This window comes from Bos taurus, chromosome 2 (assembly GCF_002263795.3).
Source record: "Bos taurus isolate L1 Dominette 01449 registration number 42190680 breed Hereford chromosome 2, ARS-UCD2.0, whole genome shotgun sequence".
NCBI lineage: Eukaryota > Metazoa > Chordata > Mammalia > Artiodactyla > Bovidae > Bos > Bos taurus.
In genome coordinates this window covers 96,739,252-96,759,734 of record NC_037329.1, presented here as the reverse complement: position 1 = coordinate 96,759,734, position 20,483 = coordinate 96,739,252, and the positions used below count along the sequence as shown (strand labels likewise).

The 20,483-nt window shown below is 39.5% G+C and overlaps 1 protein-coding gene across 1 annotated transcript in view; it reads right to left on the bottom strand.

The window, feature by feature from the left end:
• Positions 1-7,951: 7,951 nt before the first annotated feature.
• Positions 7,952-20,483, bottom strand: part of PTH2R (parathyroid hormone 2 receptor) — an 84,034-nt gene continuing 71,502 nt past the window's right edge. Inside the window, exons 10-13 of the mRNA NM_001192589.1 lie at positions 14,514-14,608; positions 11,148-11,286; positions 9,593-9,634; positions 7,952-8,347 (exon numbers count right to left, since the gene is read on the bottom strand). Of these exons, the coding sequence (NP_001179518.1) occupies positions 7,952-8,347; positions 9,593-9,634; positions 11,148-11,286; positions 14,514-14,608 (672 nt within the window). The remainder of the gene's footprint in view (positions 8,348-9,592; positions 9,635-11,147; positions 11,287-14,513; positions 14,609-20,483) is intronic.

Below are 20,483 nucleotides of genomic sequence, written 5' to 3'. Positions count from 1 at the left end.
GCTTCATTTACTAAATGTTTTCCTATTTAGCCATTTTAATCATTAACCAAATGAGCCACATAAGCTCTCCAAATGAAATGTGGTTTAAGAAGAGATTAAGGGTCTAAGTTGGGGTTGAATTTAAATACGAATATCATTAAATTAAGAATCAGTGAGAGAGAAGGACATTTACCATTTTGCTTGTCTCTGCACCAATTATAAATGACTTTTCAGTTCAGGTCAGTTCAGCCGAACAGTCTCATCCGACTCTCTGCGACCCCACGGACTGCAGTACGCCAGGATTCCCTGTCCATTACCAACTCCCGCAGCTTACTCAAACTCATGTCCATCGAGTTGGTGATGCCATCCAACTGTCTCATTCTCTGTCGTCCCCTCCTCCTCCTGCCTTTAATCTTGCCCAGCATCAGGGTCTTTTTAAATGAATCAGTTCTTCACAGCAGGTGGCCAAAGTATTGAAGTTTCACCTTCAGTATCAGTCTTTCCAATGAATATTCAGGACTGATTTCCTTTTTTTGTTGTTTTTTATTTTTTTAATTTTATTTTATTTTTAAACTTTACAGTATTGTATTAGTTTTGCCAAATATTGAAATGAATCCGCCACAGGTATACGTGTGTTCCCCATCCTGAACCCTTCTCCCTCCTCCCTCCCCATACCATCCCTCTGGGTTGTCCCAGTGCACCAGCCCCAAGCATCCAGTATCGTGCATCGAACCTGGACTGGGGACTCATTTCATACATGATATTATACATGTTTCAATGCCATTCTCCCAAATCTTCCCACCCTCTCCCTCTCCCACAGAGTCCATAAGACTGTTCTATACATCAGTGTCTCTTTTGCTGTCTCGTACAAAGGGTTATTGTTATCATCTTTGTAAATTCCATATATATGTGTTAGTATACTGTATTGGTGTTTTTCTTTCTGGCTTACTTCACTCTGTATAATAGGCTCCAGTTTCATCCACCTCATTAGAACTGATTCAAATGTATTCTTTTTAATGGCTGAGTAACACTCCATTGTGTATATGTACCACTGCTTTCTTATCCATTCATCTGCTGATGGACATCTAGGTTGCTTCCATGTCCTGGCTATTATAAACAGTGCTGCGATGAACATTGGGGTACACGTGTCTCTTTCCCTTCTGGTTTCCTCAGTGTGTATGCCCAGCAGTGCGATTGCTGGATCATAAGGCAGTTCTAGTTCCAGTTTCTTAAGGAATCTCCACACTGTTCTCCATAGTGGCTGTACTAGTTTGCATTCCCACCAACAGTGTAAGAGGGTTCCCTTTTCTCCACACCCTCTCCAGCATTTATTGCTTGTAGACTTTTGGATCGCAGCCATTCTGACTGGCGTGAAATGGTACCTCATAGTGGTTTTGATTTGCATTTCTCTGATAATGAGTGATGTTGAGCATCTTTTCATGTGTTTGTTAGCCATCTGTATGTCTTCTTTGGAGAAATGTCTATTTAGTTCTTTGGCCCATTTTTTGATTGGGTCATTTATTTTTCTGGAGTTGAGCTGTAGGAGTTGCTTGTATATTTTTGAGATTAGTTGTTTGTCAGTTGCTTCATTTGCTATTATTTTCTCCCATTCTGAAGGCTGCCTTTTCACCTTGCTAATAGTTTCCTTTGTTGTGCAGAAGCTTTTAAGTTTAGTTAGGTCCCATTTGTTTATTTTTGCTTTTATTTTTTTTTCTTTTTTAAAATTAATTTATTTTAATTGAAGGCTAATTACTTTACAATATTGTAGTGGTTTTTGCCATACATTGACATGAATCAGCCATGGGTGTACGTGTTCCCCAACCTGAACCTCCATTCCACCTCCCTCCCCGTCCTATCCCTCAGGGTCATCCCAGTGCACTGGCCCTGAGTGCCCTGTCTCACGCATTGAATGGGTCATAGAGGATCCTGCTGTGATGTATGTCAGAGAGTGTTTTGCCTATGTTCTCCTCTAGGAGTTTTATAGTTTCTGGTCTTACATTGAGATCTTTAATCCATTTTGAGTTTATTTTTGTGTATGGTGTTAGAAAGTGTTCTAATTTCATTCTTTTACAAGTGGTTGACCAGTTTTCCCAGCACCACTTTTTAAAGAGATTGTCTTTAATCCATTGTATATTCTTGCCTCCTTTGTCAAAGATAAGGTGTCCATATGTGCGTGGATTTATCTCTGGGCTTTTTATTTTGTTCCATTGATCTATATTTCTGTCTTTGTGCCAGTACCATACTGTCTTGATGACTGTGGCTTTGTAGTAGAGCCCGAAGTCAGGTAGGTTGATTCCTCCAGTTCCATTCTTCTTTCTCAAGATAGCTTTGGCTATTCGAGGTTTTTTGTATTTCCATACAAATTGTGAAATTATTTGTTCTAGCTCCGTGAAGAATACTGTTGGTAGCTTTAGAATGGACTGGTTGGATCTCCTTGCAGTCCAAGGGACTCTGAAGAGTCTTCTCCAACATTGCAGTTCAAAAGCATCAGTTCTTCAGTGCTCAGCTTTCTTTATAGTCCAACTCTCACATCCATAAATGACTGCTGGAAAAACCATGGCTTTGACTAAATGGACCTTAGTTCTTCAGTGTTCAACTTTCTTTATAGTCCAACTCTCACATCCATACATGACTACTGGAAAAACCATGGCTTTGACTAAACGGACCTTTTTTGGCAAAGTAATGTCTCTATTTTTTAATATGCTGTCTAGGTTGGTCATAACTTTTCTTTCAAGGAACAAGCGTCTTTTAATTTCATGGCTGCAGTCATCATCTTCAGTGATTTTGGAGCCCAAAAAATAAAGTCTCTCACTGTTTCCATTGTTTCCCCATCTATTTGCCCTGAAGTGATGGGACCAGATGCCATTAATGTTAAGTTTTAAGCCAGCTTTTTCACTCTTCTCTTTCACTTTCATCAAGAGGCTCTTCAATGTTTCTTTGCTTTCTGCCATAAGGGTGGTGTCATCTGATGGTTATTGATGGTCATCTGAGGTGGCATATCTGAGGTTATTGATATTTCTCCCAGCAATCTTGATTCCAGCTTGTGCTTCAGCCAGCCCAGTGTTTCTCATGATGTACTCTTCATAAAAGTTAAATAAGCAGAGTGACAATATACAGCCTTGACGTACTCCTTTCCCATTTTGGAACCAGTCTATTGTTCCATGTCCAGTTCTAACTGTTGCTTCTTGACCTGCATACAGATTTCTCAGGAAGCAGGTAAGGTGATCTGGTATACCCATCTCTTTAAGAATTTTCCACAGTTTATTGTGATCCTCAGAGGCTTTGGAGTAGTCAATAAAGCAGAAGTAGACGTTTTTCTGGAACTCTCTTGCTTTTTCGATGACCCAGTGGATGTTGGCAATTTGATCTCTGGTTCCTCTGCTTTTTCTAAATCTAGCTTGAAAATCTGGAAATTCATGGTTCATGTCCTGTTGAAGCCTAGCTGGAAAATTCTGAGCATTACTTTGCTAGCATGTGAGATGAGTACAATTGTGTGGTAGTTTGAACATTCTTTGGCATTGCCTTTCTTTGTGATGGGAATGAAAACTGACCTTTTCCAGTCCTGTGGCCACTGCTGAGTTTTCCAAATTTCCTGGCATATTGAGTGCAGGACTTTCACAGCATCATATTTCAGGATTTGAAATAGCTCAACTGCAATTCCATCACCTCCACTAGCTTTGTTCATAGTGATGCTTCCTAAGGCCCATTTGACTTCACATTCCAGGATGTCTGGCTCTAGGTGAGTGATCACACCATAGTGATTATCTGAGTTGTGAAGATCTTTTTTGTACAGTTCTTCTGTGTATTGTTGCCTCCTCTTCTTAATATCTTCTGCTTCTGTTAGGTCCATACCATGTCTGTCTTTTATTGAGCTCATCTTTGCATGAAATATTCCCTTGGTATATCTGATTTTCTTGAAGATATCTCCACTCTTTCCCATTCTATTGTTTTCCTCTATTTCTTTGCACTTCACTGAGGAAGGCTTTCTTATCTTTCCTTGGTATTCTTTGGAACTCTGAATTCAAATGGATATATCTTTCCTTTTCTCCTTTGCCTTTCATGTCTTTTCTTTTCTCAGCTATTCTAAGGCCTCCTCTGACAACCATTTTATCAGTGAAAAAATGGAAACCCCACATAAAGGTTGTCTTTAAGTGCCATAAAGATGAGTAATCTAAAGGCAAGGTTGTTCAAAGCCATTTCTGCAACAAGAGATAGGCAAAATTTCCACAGTCTCCTAAGGCAGCCTAAGAACAGGATTTAGAGGTTATCAAGACATGGTACCTGTATACACAGAATAACAACACTTACATAATGGCTTGGAAATCTATGCATCAAATAGAAAAGTAATGTTCCCTATGTTTAAAAATACTTTGTTCAGAAATGTAATACATCATGGGATGCCAATTCTCCTCTACATATTTACTGAAACTACGTTACCTGTAATAGATGTAAGTCTTTGATGTTGCACTTAATACTTTATAATAAGAGCACCTATTGTTTCTCCAGGATTGAAGAATTCGAAATAAAACACGATTTGCAGACTTCCTCTGTTAGAAAACTGATTTCATTTGTAAAATAAGTCACTAAGAACCAGATCGTATGAAAAGATTGGTGCACTGCATGTTAACTGGTAAAGAATGACCAGATTCCTTAGGAGTCGGTGCTTTCAAAGAAACTCATCCACATTTGTGCCTTTAATTATATGATCTTTTCTTTTTTTATCCCCCCTTACTATTCATAATGAAAACATGACCACATTTACTATACATCAAATAAAAATGTTAACAAAATACTCCTTTACATACCAACTGTCAGTAAAGTATGTGTACATTCTTAAAAAAAATGAATGGGATTTAGATCTTTATAAACTTGAGTTAGATATTTTGGGTGAAATTTTTAAAAGAGCATAAACTAAAAAGCTATTTTTCATTTTGATGGTCATGATATATTGGTTAATAAAAATGTTTTGGGCTTCCCTGGTGGCTCAGTAGTAGAGAATCCACCTGCCAATGCAGAAGACATTGGTTTGATCCCTGGTCCAAGAATATCCCACATGCCTTGGAGCAACTAAGCCCGTGCGCCACAACTATTGAGCCTGTGCTCTAGAGAGCTGCAACTCCTGAGCCCATGTGCTGCAATTACTGAAGCCCAAGCACCCTGGAGCCCGTGCTCTGCAACAAGAGAAGCCCCCACAGTGAGAAGCCCAGGTACCGCAACTAGAGAGTAGCCCCTGCTCTTCAAACTAGAGAAACGCCCATGCGGCAATGAAGACCCAGCACAGCCAAAAATAAAATTAAATAAGCAAATAAATAACTTTTTTAATGCTTTTATCAAAAACTATTGTCATGTTATTATTTCTTTTTTACATGTCCTTGATTATTGGTAATTCTACCATCAAAATAGTTGGAATTATTAATAATTATTTTTTATTTCCTCATTGACTTGGCATACCACTAGGCTCTTGATAAATAAAATTTTAAAGGGTCACATGGGTGAGAGAACAATCAAGAATTTTAAAGTGAACTGGGTTCAAATCTTGGCTCAGCCACTGTGATTTTGAGCAAATTGTTTTACTTCTGATTATCATGACATTTTTGAGATGGTGATAACTGCATCACAGTGTATAATGAAAACTATATGATAAAATATACTGAAAATACTGAGCTTAGTACCTAAAACAAAGCCAGTGTATATATATATAATTCTTTGTATATGTTATTTCTAAACTGTCCATCCATTCAGAATTGAACTTCCTGGGAGAAATTGCTTCTCTGTTTGTCTCAGGGAGAGTGTTCAAGAGTGAAGGACACAGACAGAGCAGGCCTAAAGAAAGAAAAAGACTGAAATCCAACTCATGGGCCAAAATACTTAATAACTAGAAAAGATAAGAATGTCTTTTAATAAACTCAACCATATAAATATTTATATTTATAAAAATAACTGCTGGTAAGCAAGTAAGTTCTAATGACTATATGACCCAAGAAAACCTACAGATTCAATGCAATCCCTATCAAATTACCAATGGTATTTTTTACAGAACCAAAACAAAAAAAACTTTAAATTTGTTTAGAGACACAAAAGACCCCAAATAGACAAAACAATCTTGAGAAAGAATAGAACTGGAGGAATCATAATCCCTGACTTCAGACTATACTATAAAGCTACAATAATCAAAACAGTATAGAACTGATACAAAAACAGACACACAGATCAATGGAATATGATAGTAATCCAAGAAATAAACCCACATACTTATGGTTAATTAATCCATGACAAGACAAGAATGTACAATAGAGAAAAGAGAGTCTCTTTAATAAGTGGTGCTGGGAAGACTGGACAGCTACACATAAAAGAATGAAATTAGAACATTCTCGAACACTATTATGAAAAATAAACTCAAAATGGATTAAAGACTTAAATGTGAAACCAGATATTAAATTCCTAGAGGAAGGCATAGGCAGGACACTCTTTGACAAAAATCACAGCAATTTTTTTTTTCTTTTGATCTTTCTCCTAGAGCAATAGAAACAAAAACAAAAATAAACAAATAGGACCTAATCAAACATAAAAGCTTTTGCACAGCACAGACAACCATAGCAAAAAGACAACCTACAGAATGAGGAAAAATATTTGTGAAGGATTTGACCGACAAGGGATTAATTTCTAAAATATGCAAACAGCTCAGACAGCTCAGTATCAGAAAATAAACAATCAAAAAAAAAAAAAAAAATGGGCAGAGGACCTAAACAGACATTTCTACAAAGAAGATATGCAGATGGTCAACAGGGACAGAAAAAGATGCTTAAAGTCAGTAGATCTGGATCTGAAACCGTGTTCTCTCAATCACTTGTTGTGTGACTTTGGGCAAGTCAATCTACCTCCATGAGTCACAGTCATTTGTAAAAAGGGGGACAGCGATAAGACTTACTCCATAAACTTTGTGGTGAGGATTAAATAAGTCAGTGTGTGTAAAAACCTAGCAGGATATGTGTACCCAACATGCACACAATAAATATTTCACTGCCACAATATACTGACTTGTCAAGCTCAGTGAAGTTCTGGGGCTACATGCTGATCTCTGTAGATTTGAAGAAGGGACATTTGGTTCCTATAAACAAAGTTAGATGCTAAGAGAACATTTTAAAAAGTGACTCAAAATGTATTTTTAAAACAAACTTTAATTTATCCCACATGCCATTTAGAATACAGTAATAGAACAAAGAAAAAATAATAAATTCAGTGTGACCATCACTATAAATGATTACAAAAAAAATCTGTTTGCAGATATAAGCTCACTGACCAAGAAAACCTTGTGTTAAGGTTTACAAGAGAGTGAAGACTTGAGATTTGGCTGGTCACAGAGGGGACATTCAAAAGAAGGAATATGTGCAATATTCTTTTTTGAATAATTTCCCTTTTTCCTAGAATGAAACAAGTTTCTCACACATTTATTATTTTAACAAAATCCAGACAATGTATCTTCCAGTGTGTACTTGTTCTGCAATCTTTAATCTTTCAATGTACATTTTTAGACCCTAATTGTTCCTATGCACTGACAAAATGAATGGAATGATAGAAGTCCCTTAAAGTGGAAAAGAGAACACTGATTTGTTTAAAGGCAAATGTCACATACCAAATGATCTCTATCATATTTAGAGTGATATTTACAAGAAAAAACTAGAACCAAGCAACTGAAATGTTTCTCTACCCAAAAGAAGCAGAAGAATGAACATCACAGAGCAAGTACTGTACATTAACTCAGAAAAGAATTTGATGCCAAAATATGGTAATAAACTGCTCCACTGACTTTCTCGTTTTGTGGCTTTAGTATTTACAGGAGCCAATTCATGGCTCCTGAAAATGGGCTGTTAACACTGGAGTCCTGACTGCTCAGCTCTGGGGCTAAGCAGCGGGATACAAGCTCCTCTAACACAACGAGATGAACCTGCTCTTTAAAGACACCGATATGGATTCACAGAGCATCCTCGGTTTCTCCTTTGCTTCCTTCCAGGCCTGTGCTAAATTCTAATGGCCTGGAAGACTCCTCCATTATAATCTCATCTCCCTGCCTCCCGCCACTTTCCTTGGTCTCTTCATGGATCAATTGTGGTAGGCAGTCCTGCTCTGAGTTACTCCAGACGTAGCCAGGTAAAGTCATGTGGTTGTCGGGCTGTCGGCTGGCCTTCCTGGGTGCTTTGCCTGAGATGAGCCCCATGCGCGTGCTGGCCGCCATCTGCGACTGACTGCTGGTGCTGTGCGTCAACGTGGTGAGCACGGAGCCGTATCTGTGGCCGCCGCACGGGGGCGTCCTTTTCCAGTCCACGGAGAGATTCCACCGACTCCACAACTTCTTCACCTCAGACTGAACCTAAACACCACAAGGACCATTTCACGCATCAAAAACCTTCAGAGGCCCTGCAACCTTACTGGATGGATGTGTGCCCTGACTTCATTGATAGTAATAATCACTAAATTTCCACTGTGTACCAGGGACTTTATACATACAGTTGACACTTCAATAATGCAGGGATTAGGGGTCCCCAACACCTGCAGCTGAAAAATTCCCTATGAATTCTCAGTTAGCCTGTATCTGGAGTTTCACACGGGTGGACTCAACCAACCCCAGATGGTGCGGTACTGTAGTGCATATATAGTGAAAATGTATAAGTAACAACACAGTTCAAACCTGTGTTGTTCAAGGGTCAACTGTGTATTCTCTCTCAGTCTCTTCCTGAGAGGTGTTATTACTGGAGATGAGCAAACAGGCTTACAGAGAGGCAAAAAGATTTGTCCAAGGTTAGTGCTTTAATAGAAGTTGACATGCAGCCAGTATAAATGTGTGACTCATGGGAGAGGAAAAAGAGGGGTCTGCGTTGGAGGAACAATATGGATACATAGTGCCAGCTGAGGCTGTGGAAGGGCAAGGAAGCTGCTTATCTGTAAATGGAACTGTAAACCTATCACTCTGCACAAGCATAATGAAGGAGAGAAACCGGGAGGAGGACTGGACTATGAAAAGTGGGCACTGCAAGGGCATTCTTAGCAGGGTAGGGCTCTCGTTTCCTTTCTTGCTGCTGAAGATTCAGTTCTGCTACTGCAACTTTCCAGAAGGGAGCTTTTTGAAAGTTCCATGGGAAGCAGTAGACACCTGATAAGCTGATGTCACCCAGAAGATTGGTACCATTCTTTCTCTCCTAAATGAACTGAAATTGTCCCATCACCATCTGGTAGTTTAAAAAATGTCACAATGTTCTAATGGGTTATTCCCAGAGAGTTATATTTGATTTTTTTATAGAACTTGAAATTAAATGTAAGTTGAAGCACTGACTGGAATATGATGTTCACTGTCCTTCCAAGTATCAATTTGCATTCCAACAAATTGGGTTTCTGACATCAAGGTCTGCAACTGAATTGACATTGAAAAGTGCTGGAAGAGGAAGACCTTGGCTTATTTACATCAATTCTTGCTTTCTCAAAACAATGTATATCTCCTTTCTCCCTGCCCATTCTTTCCTGTAACCCCTGGGGATTCTAAAGAGATTCAGGTCATATTGTGATAGCCATTTATACTCAGAGTTAAACCTACAGGAGGTCTGGAGTCCTTCAGACTTACCTCTCCATTGCAATAGCAGTAGATGATAGACACAAAGAAACCCTGGAGGAGAAAATAGAATGTTTTAATTAATTAATTTTAATTATGAAGATCAGAGCACTAAAGCATCTTGTGTCAAAATGCATATTTTGAAAAACAGGGTTTTTTAAAATGATTCCTCCAGAAAATTATACAAGTTATTCACTCCTAATATTTCCAAATCCTTAAATATACATGAAAGTTGTCTGAGATCTTTCCTTGGTGTCAAATTAACCAAATAAATAAATAAAATACTCCAGGACACATGAATAACTGATTTTTATCATGTTAATTTCATGTTTGCCACTCAGAATCACAGAACATCCCCTAGCTGGTAAGTGAAATTTATACACTGTGAATGTTGGCAACTATAGGCGTAGGGTATATTATAGTGAAAACACAAACTTTTTTTTCCCCACTCATTCAAAAATATTTGTTGACTTTATACACTGTGAAATGCTCAGTGTTACAGAGATAAACAATTTAATCAACACAGATAAGGTCCCTGTTCTCTTGCAGCTTATATTCTGGAAGAGAATACAGATGAATAAAATATAAACAAATAGCCACAGGAGAAAATTGTAAAATGATGAGATAAAGACTATTCAGGCAAAACAAGTGGTGGTGGAAGAGAAGAGTGGAGAAGATCTATCAGAGGGGGAACTTGATGAAGACCTCTCTGAGAGGGTGACATTTAAGCTGATTTGAATGAGAAGAAGCCAGGCCATATGAATATTAGAGGGAAGAGCATTCCAGGCAGAGAAAACAGCAAGTACTGCCCCTGAGGCAGAAGTGAACCTGAGGAACAGAAACTGTGGATGAGCTAGTGTGGCTCAGACTTAGTGGGCAGCATGGACCTTAGGGAGATGAGGTCACAGCTGGGCAGGATCCCTGCAACGTAGGGCTGTGCACACAAGCAAACAGTGTTTGGATTTCATTCTGACTGCAATGAGAAGCCTCTGGATGTGTTCAGCTGATAAGTGACGTGGTCAGATTTATCTTTAAGAGTCTTCAGACTATTCTATGAAGACTAGGTTGAAGGCCAGGAGGTGGCAGCAAATGAGCAGCAGGAAGAAGAGTTAGGAGGTGTGTTTAGCCATCCATGTGAGGGATGATGGTATCGTGTTTTGTACTGAGATCAAATGTATGGAAGCAACCTCTTCCTCTTTCTTGTCTCCCCTTCCCTTTTTTCCTCTCACCTGCCTATCCTGTCTTTTGTTTTCACTGACCTTCCATATACACACACAGATTCCTGCTCCAAAGGTGTCACATATGTTACAGCAATATGCTTTCTTGTCTCACAGCCCAGGCTCCTGCTGTGGTAAGAGGTTAACCTGACCTCCTCAGGATAGAAAAGCACAGGTGCCAGAAAACAGTCCCTTTCCTGGCCCTTGGGAGACGGGTGGGTGGTGCATGAAAGTCAGAGAAGAGGCAGAGACATGACCTTGCAATTTGGCAGCACCAGAGGGGGTTAGAGGAGCGGGGGTGGAGAGGAGAGCAAAATATAGAAATCACATTACTAGATGGCACTCTCTACCTGAAAGGAGTTGAAAAAGAGCTCACAGTGCATCCGAATCTCCCACCCCAGCCCCGCAAAGGAATGGGGCAGACACACGAACACGATGTAATGCACACCAAAGACCAGGACCAGCACCAGTGTGGATTTGGCGAGTTTCCTGGAAGAGAACAGCAAGTCTTTTAATTAGTCAATATAGAGTGCCCTTCTGTAGACATTGGAGAAGGAAATGGCAACGCACTCCAGTATTCTGGCCTGGAGAATTCTATGGGCTGGATAGTCCATGGAATTGGACTATTCCAAAGAGTTGGGCAAAGAGTTGGACACGACTGAGCAACTTCACTTCACTTTTCTGTAGACATGTGCATGCAAAGTTGCTTCAGTCATGTCCAACTCTTTGAGACTCTATGGGCTGTAGCCAGCCAGGCTCCTCTGTCCATGGGATTCTCCAGGAAAGAGTACTGAAGTGGGTTGCCATTTCCTCCTCCAGGGGATATTCCTGACCCAGGGATCGAACCCACATTTCCTGCATTGTGGGAGGATTCTTTACCACTGAGCACTGGGGAAGCCCCCTGTACACATAACTTTCTGGAAAAAATAAAGCTTAGCAGAACTAACAGGGACTGATTTCCCCATCTCTGACCCACTACTTCTGCTAATTTTTCCCTGCCTCCCTCTTCTTCCTGTCACTTCTATTCTAAATCGGCAGTTTATTCTCATTTCCGGTGATTACTATCCCCTGAAAAGAAGTGAAAGTTGATCAGCCATGTCTGACTCTTTGCAACCCCGTGGACTGTAGTCTGCCAGGTTCCTCTGTCCATGGAATTCTCCAGGCCAGAATACTGGAGTGGGTTGCCGTTTCCTTCTTCAGAGGGTCCTCCTGACCCAGGAACCGAAGCTGGTTCTGTTGCTTTGTAGGCAGATTTCTTTACTATCTGAGCCACCAGGAAAAACCACAATTATCCCCTAAGTCTTTCTAATCTCATTTCTACTCTTTTTGCTTAAAGGATACTATTTTCATAAAATTGTAAAATGCCTTTTTTTTTCTGTCCTAAATCTTCAGCTTCAACGTTTGAGATGTAAGAAGTGTCTCTTTCTCTAAGAATCATTTAATACCCCAATAATCTCAAAGTAAAGTCAATCCTAAAGGAAATCAGTCCTGAATATTCATTGGAAGGACTGATGCTGAAGCTGAAGCTCCAATACTTTGGCCACCTGATGGGAAGAACTGACTCACTAGAAAAAACCCTGATGCTCGGAAAGATTGAAGGCAGGAGGGGAAGGGGACGACAGAGGATGAGATGATTGGATGGCATCACCGACTCAACGGACATAAGTTTGAGTAAGCTCCGGGAAGTTAGAGATGGACAGGGAAGCCTGGCATGCTGCAGTCTATGTGGTCACAAAGAGTTGGACACAACTGAGTGACTGAACTAACTAAAAAAATCTCAAAGGATTGTAACCTTCTTCCTTCCCTATCTAGTCTTTCCTTCAGTGTTCTTCCTTCCTTTCTTTTGTCCTTCCTTCCTTCTTTCCTTTCTTTCTTTCCCTACTTACTTATTTTTTTTCTTTTTGGAAGTAGGCTGACTATCTAGTTTCAGAGATAATCCACTCTTTGTTCTCACCAGAGTTTTTCAAGTCTCTTGGGCAACTTTCTACTGAAAGTATAATTTCACATCGTTCAGAAATAAAGGAAATAGTAGCTTTTATTCAGAACTAGAGAAATAAGCATCTTTCAAACACAAGTGCACTTTTTCATTTTATGAAGATTGAAAGGCTACTTACATTTTTCCATTTCTATCATCCTTTGACCTTTGTCTTCACCAATGGGATGTGACATGAGACAAGCTATCCTAGTATAGCATGGACCCTTTACTGTAAATGCTTAGGCACAATTTATGGTACTACCACTTCCACCATACTGCAAATAACTGGAGCTAGCAGCTGAGCACTCGTTCATACTGTGCATCCCAGTCTAGACCTCGGTCCATCTGTACCTGTAGTCTTTTCTGCCTGACAGTAAATGCTTCCTACATGGTATAGAGGAATGTTTGTGAGAGAAGATGGAAATGCTGGTTATGATTTCTTCCTTTCTGTGTCTGAGATAGCATTTCATGACAACGTGAGGCAGAAAGAAATAGATTCTTGTTTGGGGATTGCAAAAACTAATCCACATGCTCCTGACTATTGGGTGTATATGTTCAGTTGCCTAAAAGCCACTTCCAAAATGACTTAGAACCTCTGAAATGATAATTGGAAAAAACAGACATAGTCTTAAAATAGTTTGATAGTGATTATAAATACTTAGGATATTCCTGGTAGCTCAGACAGTAAAAAATCTGCCTGCAATGCGGGAAACCCAAGTTTGATCCCCGGGTCAGGAAGAACTCCTGGAGAAGGCAATGGCAACCCTCTCCAGTACTCTTTCCTGAAGAATCCCATGGACAGAGTAGCCTGGTGGGCTACAGTCCAAAGGGTCACAAAGAGTCGGACACAACTGAGTGACTAACACTTTCATATTCATAAATACTTAATTTGTCCTTTTTTTGAACAAAGACTGAATAATAGACCTCCTTCAATCAGTACTTTTGAAAGTTCTTAAAAATCAATTATTTGGGAGGTGCCAATTTGATAGCAAGGCTTCTCAGGTGGCACAGTGGTAAAGAATCTGCCTCGCAGTGCAGGAGAGGCAGGAAACGCAAGTTCAATCCCTGGGTCAGGAAGATCCCTTAGAGAAGGATACGACAACCCACTCCAGTATTCTTGCCTGGGAAAATCCCATGGACAGAGGAGCATGATGGGCTACAGGCCATGGGGTCACAGAAGCAGACATGACTGAGCACACAACACACCCAATCTGATGGGCAGGCTGGAACGATATAACAAATACATTTTCTTGATTTTTGTTGTGTGTGTGTGCTCAGTCGCTAAGCCCTGTCTGACTTTTTGTGACATCCTAGACTGTAGCCTACCAGGCTCCTCTGTCCATGGGATTTCCCAGGCAAGAATACTGGAGTGGGTTGCCATTTCCTCCTTCAGGCGATCTTCTTGAACCAAGGATAGCACCTGCATCTCCTGCTTGGCAGGTGGATTCTTTACCACTGAACCACCAGGTGAGCCCTGGTTACAAAGTTTATTATAAAATCCCAGTTGCTAAGAACATATTTTTAAAAACATACTTAGAATTTAAGCATATGGTAAGGTTTGTTGTTATTTATATTTTCCTAAAATATATATAGTTTTCTGACAAATAGCACAATTAAACCAAACAAAAATACATGTTCACAATTTAGTCTCTTAGAGACATTTCAGATCAATTGATATCTGTCCTTTAGTCTAAATAGTAACCAAAATATTTTCTTTTATGGATGTCTGTCCTGGAATTACCTGTATTGTTTTCTGGTGTCATGCCCAACCACATTGGTCTCCCAGATTTTAGTAGCCAGAACTCTAACAGTATTCAGAAACAGGATAAAATTCAGCTGAAAAAGATAATATTACAAAGAATTATAACTTAGTCTTCAAGTTGTTTGCAAAAATTTACATAAATTGAACTTCTTTGTATTCAAAGACTGAAAATTACTGATTCTGTAAATGTGAATGAGGAAACCTCAGATAAGATATTAGAAAGACAGTGATTCTTGATGTACCCTTATGATAACACAGAGAAAATTTCAACAACACTAGAAATCAGAAATACCAGAGGATAATCTGCCAGAGTCCATGGGGGATTTCCAGGCCAAAGTTCAGATGAAGTTCTGTGGCAGACTGGTTAAAGGATAATAGTTACTATATAAATGTAACTGACTGCCTTTTCAAAATGAATTACCCATCTCTGTATCTATTTGGGAGAAGGCAATGGCACCCCACTCCAGTACTGTTGCCCAGAAAATCCCATGGATGGAGGATCCTAGTAGGCTGCAGTCCACGGGGTCGCTAAGAGTCAAACATGACTGAGCAACTTCACTTTCACTTTCCACTTTGATGCATTGGAGAAGGAAATGGCAACCCACTCCAGTGTTCTTGCCTGGAGAATCCCACGGATGGAGAACCCCGGTAGGCTGCAGTCCATGGGGTCGCACAGAGTCGGACACGACTGAATCGACTTAGCAGCAGCAGTATCTATTTTAGGGAGAATAATAGGGTTGCTTTGGGGATGCTGTCTCTTCTACGATGTATGAAAAGCACTGGGTGAAGTATATGTAAGGTTAAGGGGGAAAAAAAAAGCCAGGTAAGATGCTGTATAAGATAAGAAAAGGTCCCAGTGTTGGCAGTTAAATTGAGATATGAGCACCACCAGAGACAATCAAGTTCTGGCTTTAAAAAGGAGAGAGTGAGGAAAAGATATTGGACATTTTATGTCCAAGGGCCTCAAGGATTAGTGAAGAGGTCCAAAATGAAAAAGAAGAAAAGATCTCCAGGTCAGGGTTCATAAAAGAGGTGGAAGCCCGAACCCCCTGGGTCCCTTCATTCAAGGAGATGTCTACAGTCCAGGAAGTGCCAGTACTTAGGAATAATGGAAATGTGGATTACCAAGAGTGGGTTAGTGTTAATGCCAGAGTAACAGTTCAAAGGGAGGACCTATCAACTCTGCATCCTGGGTTAACTTATCCTGCAGAGTCTTCAGTCCTTTCTGGAATTTGGAGAATTTTGGTTATTGGGTGATTTATGTGCCCCATTACCCAATCGAGTTTATCATCTGCATCAGCCCTTACCATTTTTGCCATCCTACCACTGACTACTCCATAGGCAACTCTCACCAATTTCACAGCTTCCCACAAGAATTGGGGGTCTTGAGCCCCATATCCTAGAGAAAGGACAGAGCTGTGCTGTGAACTTGTGGAATAAGGATGTCTTCAGGTTAATAAGAGCTACTGAGTATTGAACACTCTCTCTAGTTCACATAAATATGGTCACATAAATATGAAACAGGCATGTTTATTACGTATAAAGAAACTCTAGCTCAAGGAGGTTAGCTGATTTAACATAGACTACCCAGCTACCTGGAGAAGGCAATGGCAACCCACTCCAGTACTCCTGCCTGGAAAATCCCATGGGAGGAGCCTGGTAGGCTGCAGTCCACGGGGTCACTAAGAGTCGGACACGACTGAACGGCCTCACTTTCACTTTTCACTTTCACGCATTGGAGAAAGAAATGGCAACCCACTCCAGTGTTCTTGCCTGGAGAATCCCAGGGACGGGGGAGCCTGGTGGGCTGCTGTCTATGGGGTCCCACAGAGTCGGACACAACTGAAGTGACTTAGCAGAGACCCAGCTACCAGCTGGAATTTGAGCCAGGTCTATATGAGTCTGTATTATGGAATTCTTAACCATTATCTTTATTTTTTAATTAAATTGAATTTTTTAATTTATTGAGGTAACATTAGTTTATAACAATACATAAGTTTCATGTATACAACGTTATATTTCAGTTTCAGTATATACTACAGCATGTTTAACACCAAAAGTCAGTTTCTATCCTTCGCCTTTACCCCTTTCGTCCACCACACCCCCTTCCTCTCTGGTAAACTCTGTATCTAAGTATTTATTTTTATTTAGTTTGGTTTGCTCATTTACTTTGTTTGAGGGGTTTTTTAAATTTTTCTATATCCCACATATAAGTGAAATCATACAATATTTGTCTTTCTCTGTCTTGATTTATTTTAGTTGGTGTAATATCCTCAAGGTCCATCTGTGACACAAATGGCAAGGTTTCACCTTTTATAGCTGAGTCATATTCCACTGTGTCCTTGAGTGTGTGTGTAGATAAATATAGATATATAGGTATCACATCTTCTATGTCTGTTCGTCTATCAATGGGCACTTGGGTTGTTTCCATATCTTGACTATTGTAAAAGAAAATGCTGCTAGGACTATAGCGGTGCATATATCTTTTTGAATTAATGTCTTTGCATTTTTTGAGTAAATAGCCAGAGGTGGAAAAACTGGATTGTATATGATAGTGTCATTCTTCATTTTCTAAGGAATCTCAATACTGTTTCCATAGTAGCTACACCAATTCACATTCTCCACATTCTCTCCAACATTTCTTATTTCTCATTTTTTGATAATAGCCATTCTAATGGACATGGAATGATACCTCACTGTGGTTTTGATTTGCATTTCCCTAATAATTAGTGATATTGAACATCTTTTTGGTGCTTGTTGATCATCTGTATATCTATTCAGCTCCTCTACCCATTTGTTTTTTTGTTGTTGTTTAGTTGTGTAAGTTCTTTATATGTGTTGGGTATTAGTCCCATTATTAGAATAATGATATATGATTTGTAAATACTTCCCCCATTTGGTAGGCTGTCCTTTTTGCTGCTGATAGCTTTCTTTGCTATGCAGAGGCTTTCTAATTTGATACAGTCCCATTTGTTTATTTTTGCTTTTGTTTCCCTTGCCTGAGGAGACACACCCAGAAAGAAATTGCTAAGATCCATGCCAAAGAGCATACTGCTTATGTTTACTCCTAGGAGTTTACAGTTTCAGGTCTTACATCCAAGTCTAATCCACTCTGAGTTGATTTTTGGGTATTGTGTGAGATAGTGGTCCATTTTCATTCTTTTGCAAATGGCAATCCAGTTTTCTCAACACCGTTTTTGAAAAGACTATACTTTCTCCATTGCATGTTCTTTGTTCCTTTGTTGTAAACTGATTGTCAATATATGCGTACGTTTATTGCTGGTCTCTCAATTCTGTTCCACTCCACTGTGTCTGATTTTCAGCCAATACTATTCTGTTTTGACTACTATAGCCGTGTAATAATTTTGAAATCAGGGAGAGTGATATTGCCAGCTTTGTTCTTTTCTCTCAGGAGTGTCTTTGGCTACTCAGGAAACTTTTGTGGCTGTATATAAATTTTTTTTTTAATTTTCGTGTTCTAGTTTTGTGTATAATGTCCTTGGCATTTTGATGGGGATTGCATTGAATATGTATATTTCTTTGGGTAATGTAGACATTTTCACAATATTATTTCTTCCAATCCATCAGCACAGACTGTTTTCCCATTTCTTTGTGTAGTCTTCAATTTCTTTCACCCTGTCTTATAGTTTTCAGTGTAGATATTATTCACCTCTTTGTTAAATTTGTTCCTAGGTATTTTATTCTTTTTGCTACAATTGTAAATGGGATTGCTTTCTTAGTTTTTCTTCTTACTAGTTCATTGTTAGTGTATAGAAACGCAATGATTTTGTATATTGATTTTGCACCCTGAAACTGTAATGAACTTACTAGTTCTAACAGTTCTTTTATGGAGTCATCAGGGGTTTTTACATACAAAATCATGTCATCCACAAATAGCATTAGTTTGACTTTTTCCTTTTTAATTTGGATGCTTTTTATTTCCATTTCTGGCCTAACTGCTCTAGCTAGGGCTTCCAATACTATGTTGAATAACAGTGGTAAGTGTGGGCAACCTTGTCTTGCTCCTGATCTTAGAGGGATAGGTTTCAGTTTTTCATTGTTAAGTATGATGTTAGCTGTGATTATCATGTATGGTCTTTATTATGTTGAAGTACATTCCTTTGATATCCATTTTATTGAGTTTTTTAATCATCGGTGGACATTGAATCTTATCAATTACTTTTTATACATCTATTGAGATGGACAGGGAGGCCTGGCATGCTGCAGTCCATGAGGTCACAAAGAGTTGGACACGACTGAGCAACTGAATTGAACTGAACTGAATTGAGATGATCATATGATTTTTATCTTTCATTTTTTTAATGTGGTATATCATGATAGATTTGCAGTCATTGAACCATCCTTGAATCCCTGGAATGAATATCACTTTATATAATGTATGCTCCTTTTAATATATTATTGTATTAAGTTTGCTAATATTTTGTTGAGGGTTTTTATAATATTTTATTGGGCTTCATTTGTTCTTCTTTTCTAGTTCACTTAGGTGTAAAGTTAGATTGTTAGACTGTTATTTGAGATTTTTCTTGTTTGAGATATGCCTGTATTGCTACAGACTTCCCTCTTTAGTACTACCTTTGCTACATCATATGGATTTTGGTATGTTGTATTTTCATTTATCTTAATTTTTTTTCATTTCTACTTTGATTTATTCTTTGTTGTTGTTGTTCAGTTGACTGGTCATGTCCAACTCTTTGCGACCCCATGGACAGCAGCACAGCAGGCTTCCCTGTCCATCACCAACCCCTGGAGCTTGCTCAAACTCATGTCCATTGAGTCAGTGATGCCATCCAACCATCTCATCATCTGTCATTCCCTTCTTATCCTGCCTTCAAGTTCTCCAGCATCAGGGTCTTTTCTAATGAGTCAGCTCTTTGCATCAGGTGGCCAAAGTACTGGAGCTTCAGCTTCAGCATCAGCCTTTCCAGTGAATATTCAGGATTGATTTCCTTTAGGATTGATAGCGGAGAAGGCAATGGCACCCCACTCCAGTACTCTTGCCTGGAAAATCCCATGGAGCCTGGTGGGCTGCAGTCCATGGGGTCGCTAAGAGTCGGACACGACTGAGTGACTTCACTTTCACTTTTCACTTTTCACTTTCATGCATTGGAGAAGGAAATGGCAACCCACTCCAGTGTTCTTGCCTGGAGAATCCCAGGGACGGCTGAATCTGGTGGGCTGCTGTCTATGGGGTCGCACAGAGTCAGACACGACTGAAGCGACTTAGCAGCAGCAGTAGCAGCAGCAGGATTGATAGGTTGGTTCTCCGTGGAGTCCAAGGGACTCTCAAGGGTCTTCTCCAACACTGTAGTACAAAAGCATAAATTCTTTGGCTCTCAGCCTTCCTTATAGTCCAACTCTCACATCCATACACAACTACTGGAAAAACCATAGCTTTGACTATATGGACCTTTGTAAGCAAAGTAGTGTGTCTGCTTTTCAATATGCTGTCTAAGTTTGTCATAGTTTTTCTTCCAAGGAGCAAGCATCTTTTAATTTCATGGCTCCAGTCACCATCTGCAATAATTTTGGAGCCCAAGAAAATAAAGTCACTGTTTCCATTGTTTCCCTAACTATTTGCCATGAAGTAATGGGACCAGATGCCATGATCTTCATTTTTTGAATGTTGAGTTTTAAGCCAGCCTTTTCACTCTCCTCTTTCACTTTCATCAAGAGGCTCTTTAGTTCCTCTTCACTTTCTGCCTTAAGGGTGGTGTCATCTGCATATCTGAGGTTATTGATATTTCTCCCAGCAGTCTTGATTCCAGCTTGTGCTTTATCCAACCTGGCATTTTGCATGATGTACTCTGCATAGAAGTTAAATAAGCAGAGTGACAACATACAGCCTTGATGTACTCCTTTCCCAATTTTGAATCAGTCCGTTTTTCCATGTCTGGTTCTAACTGTTGCTTCTTGACCTGCATACAGGTT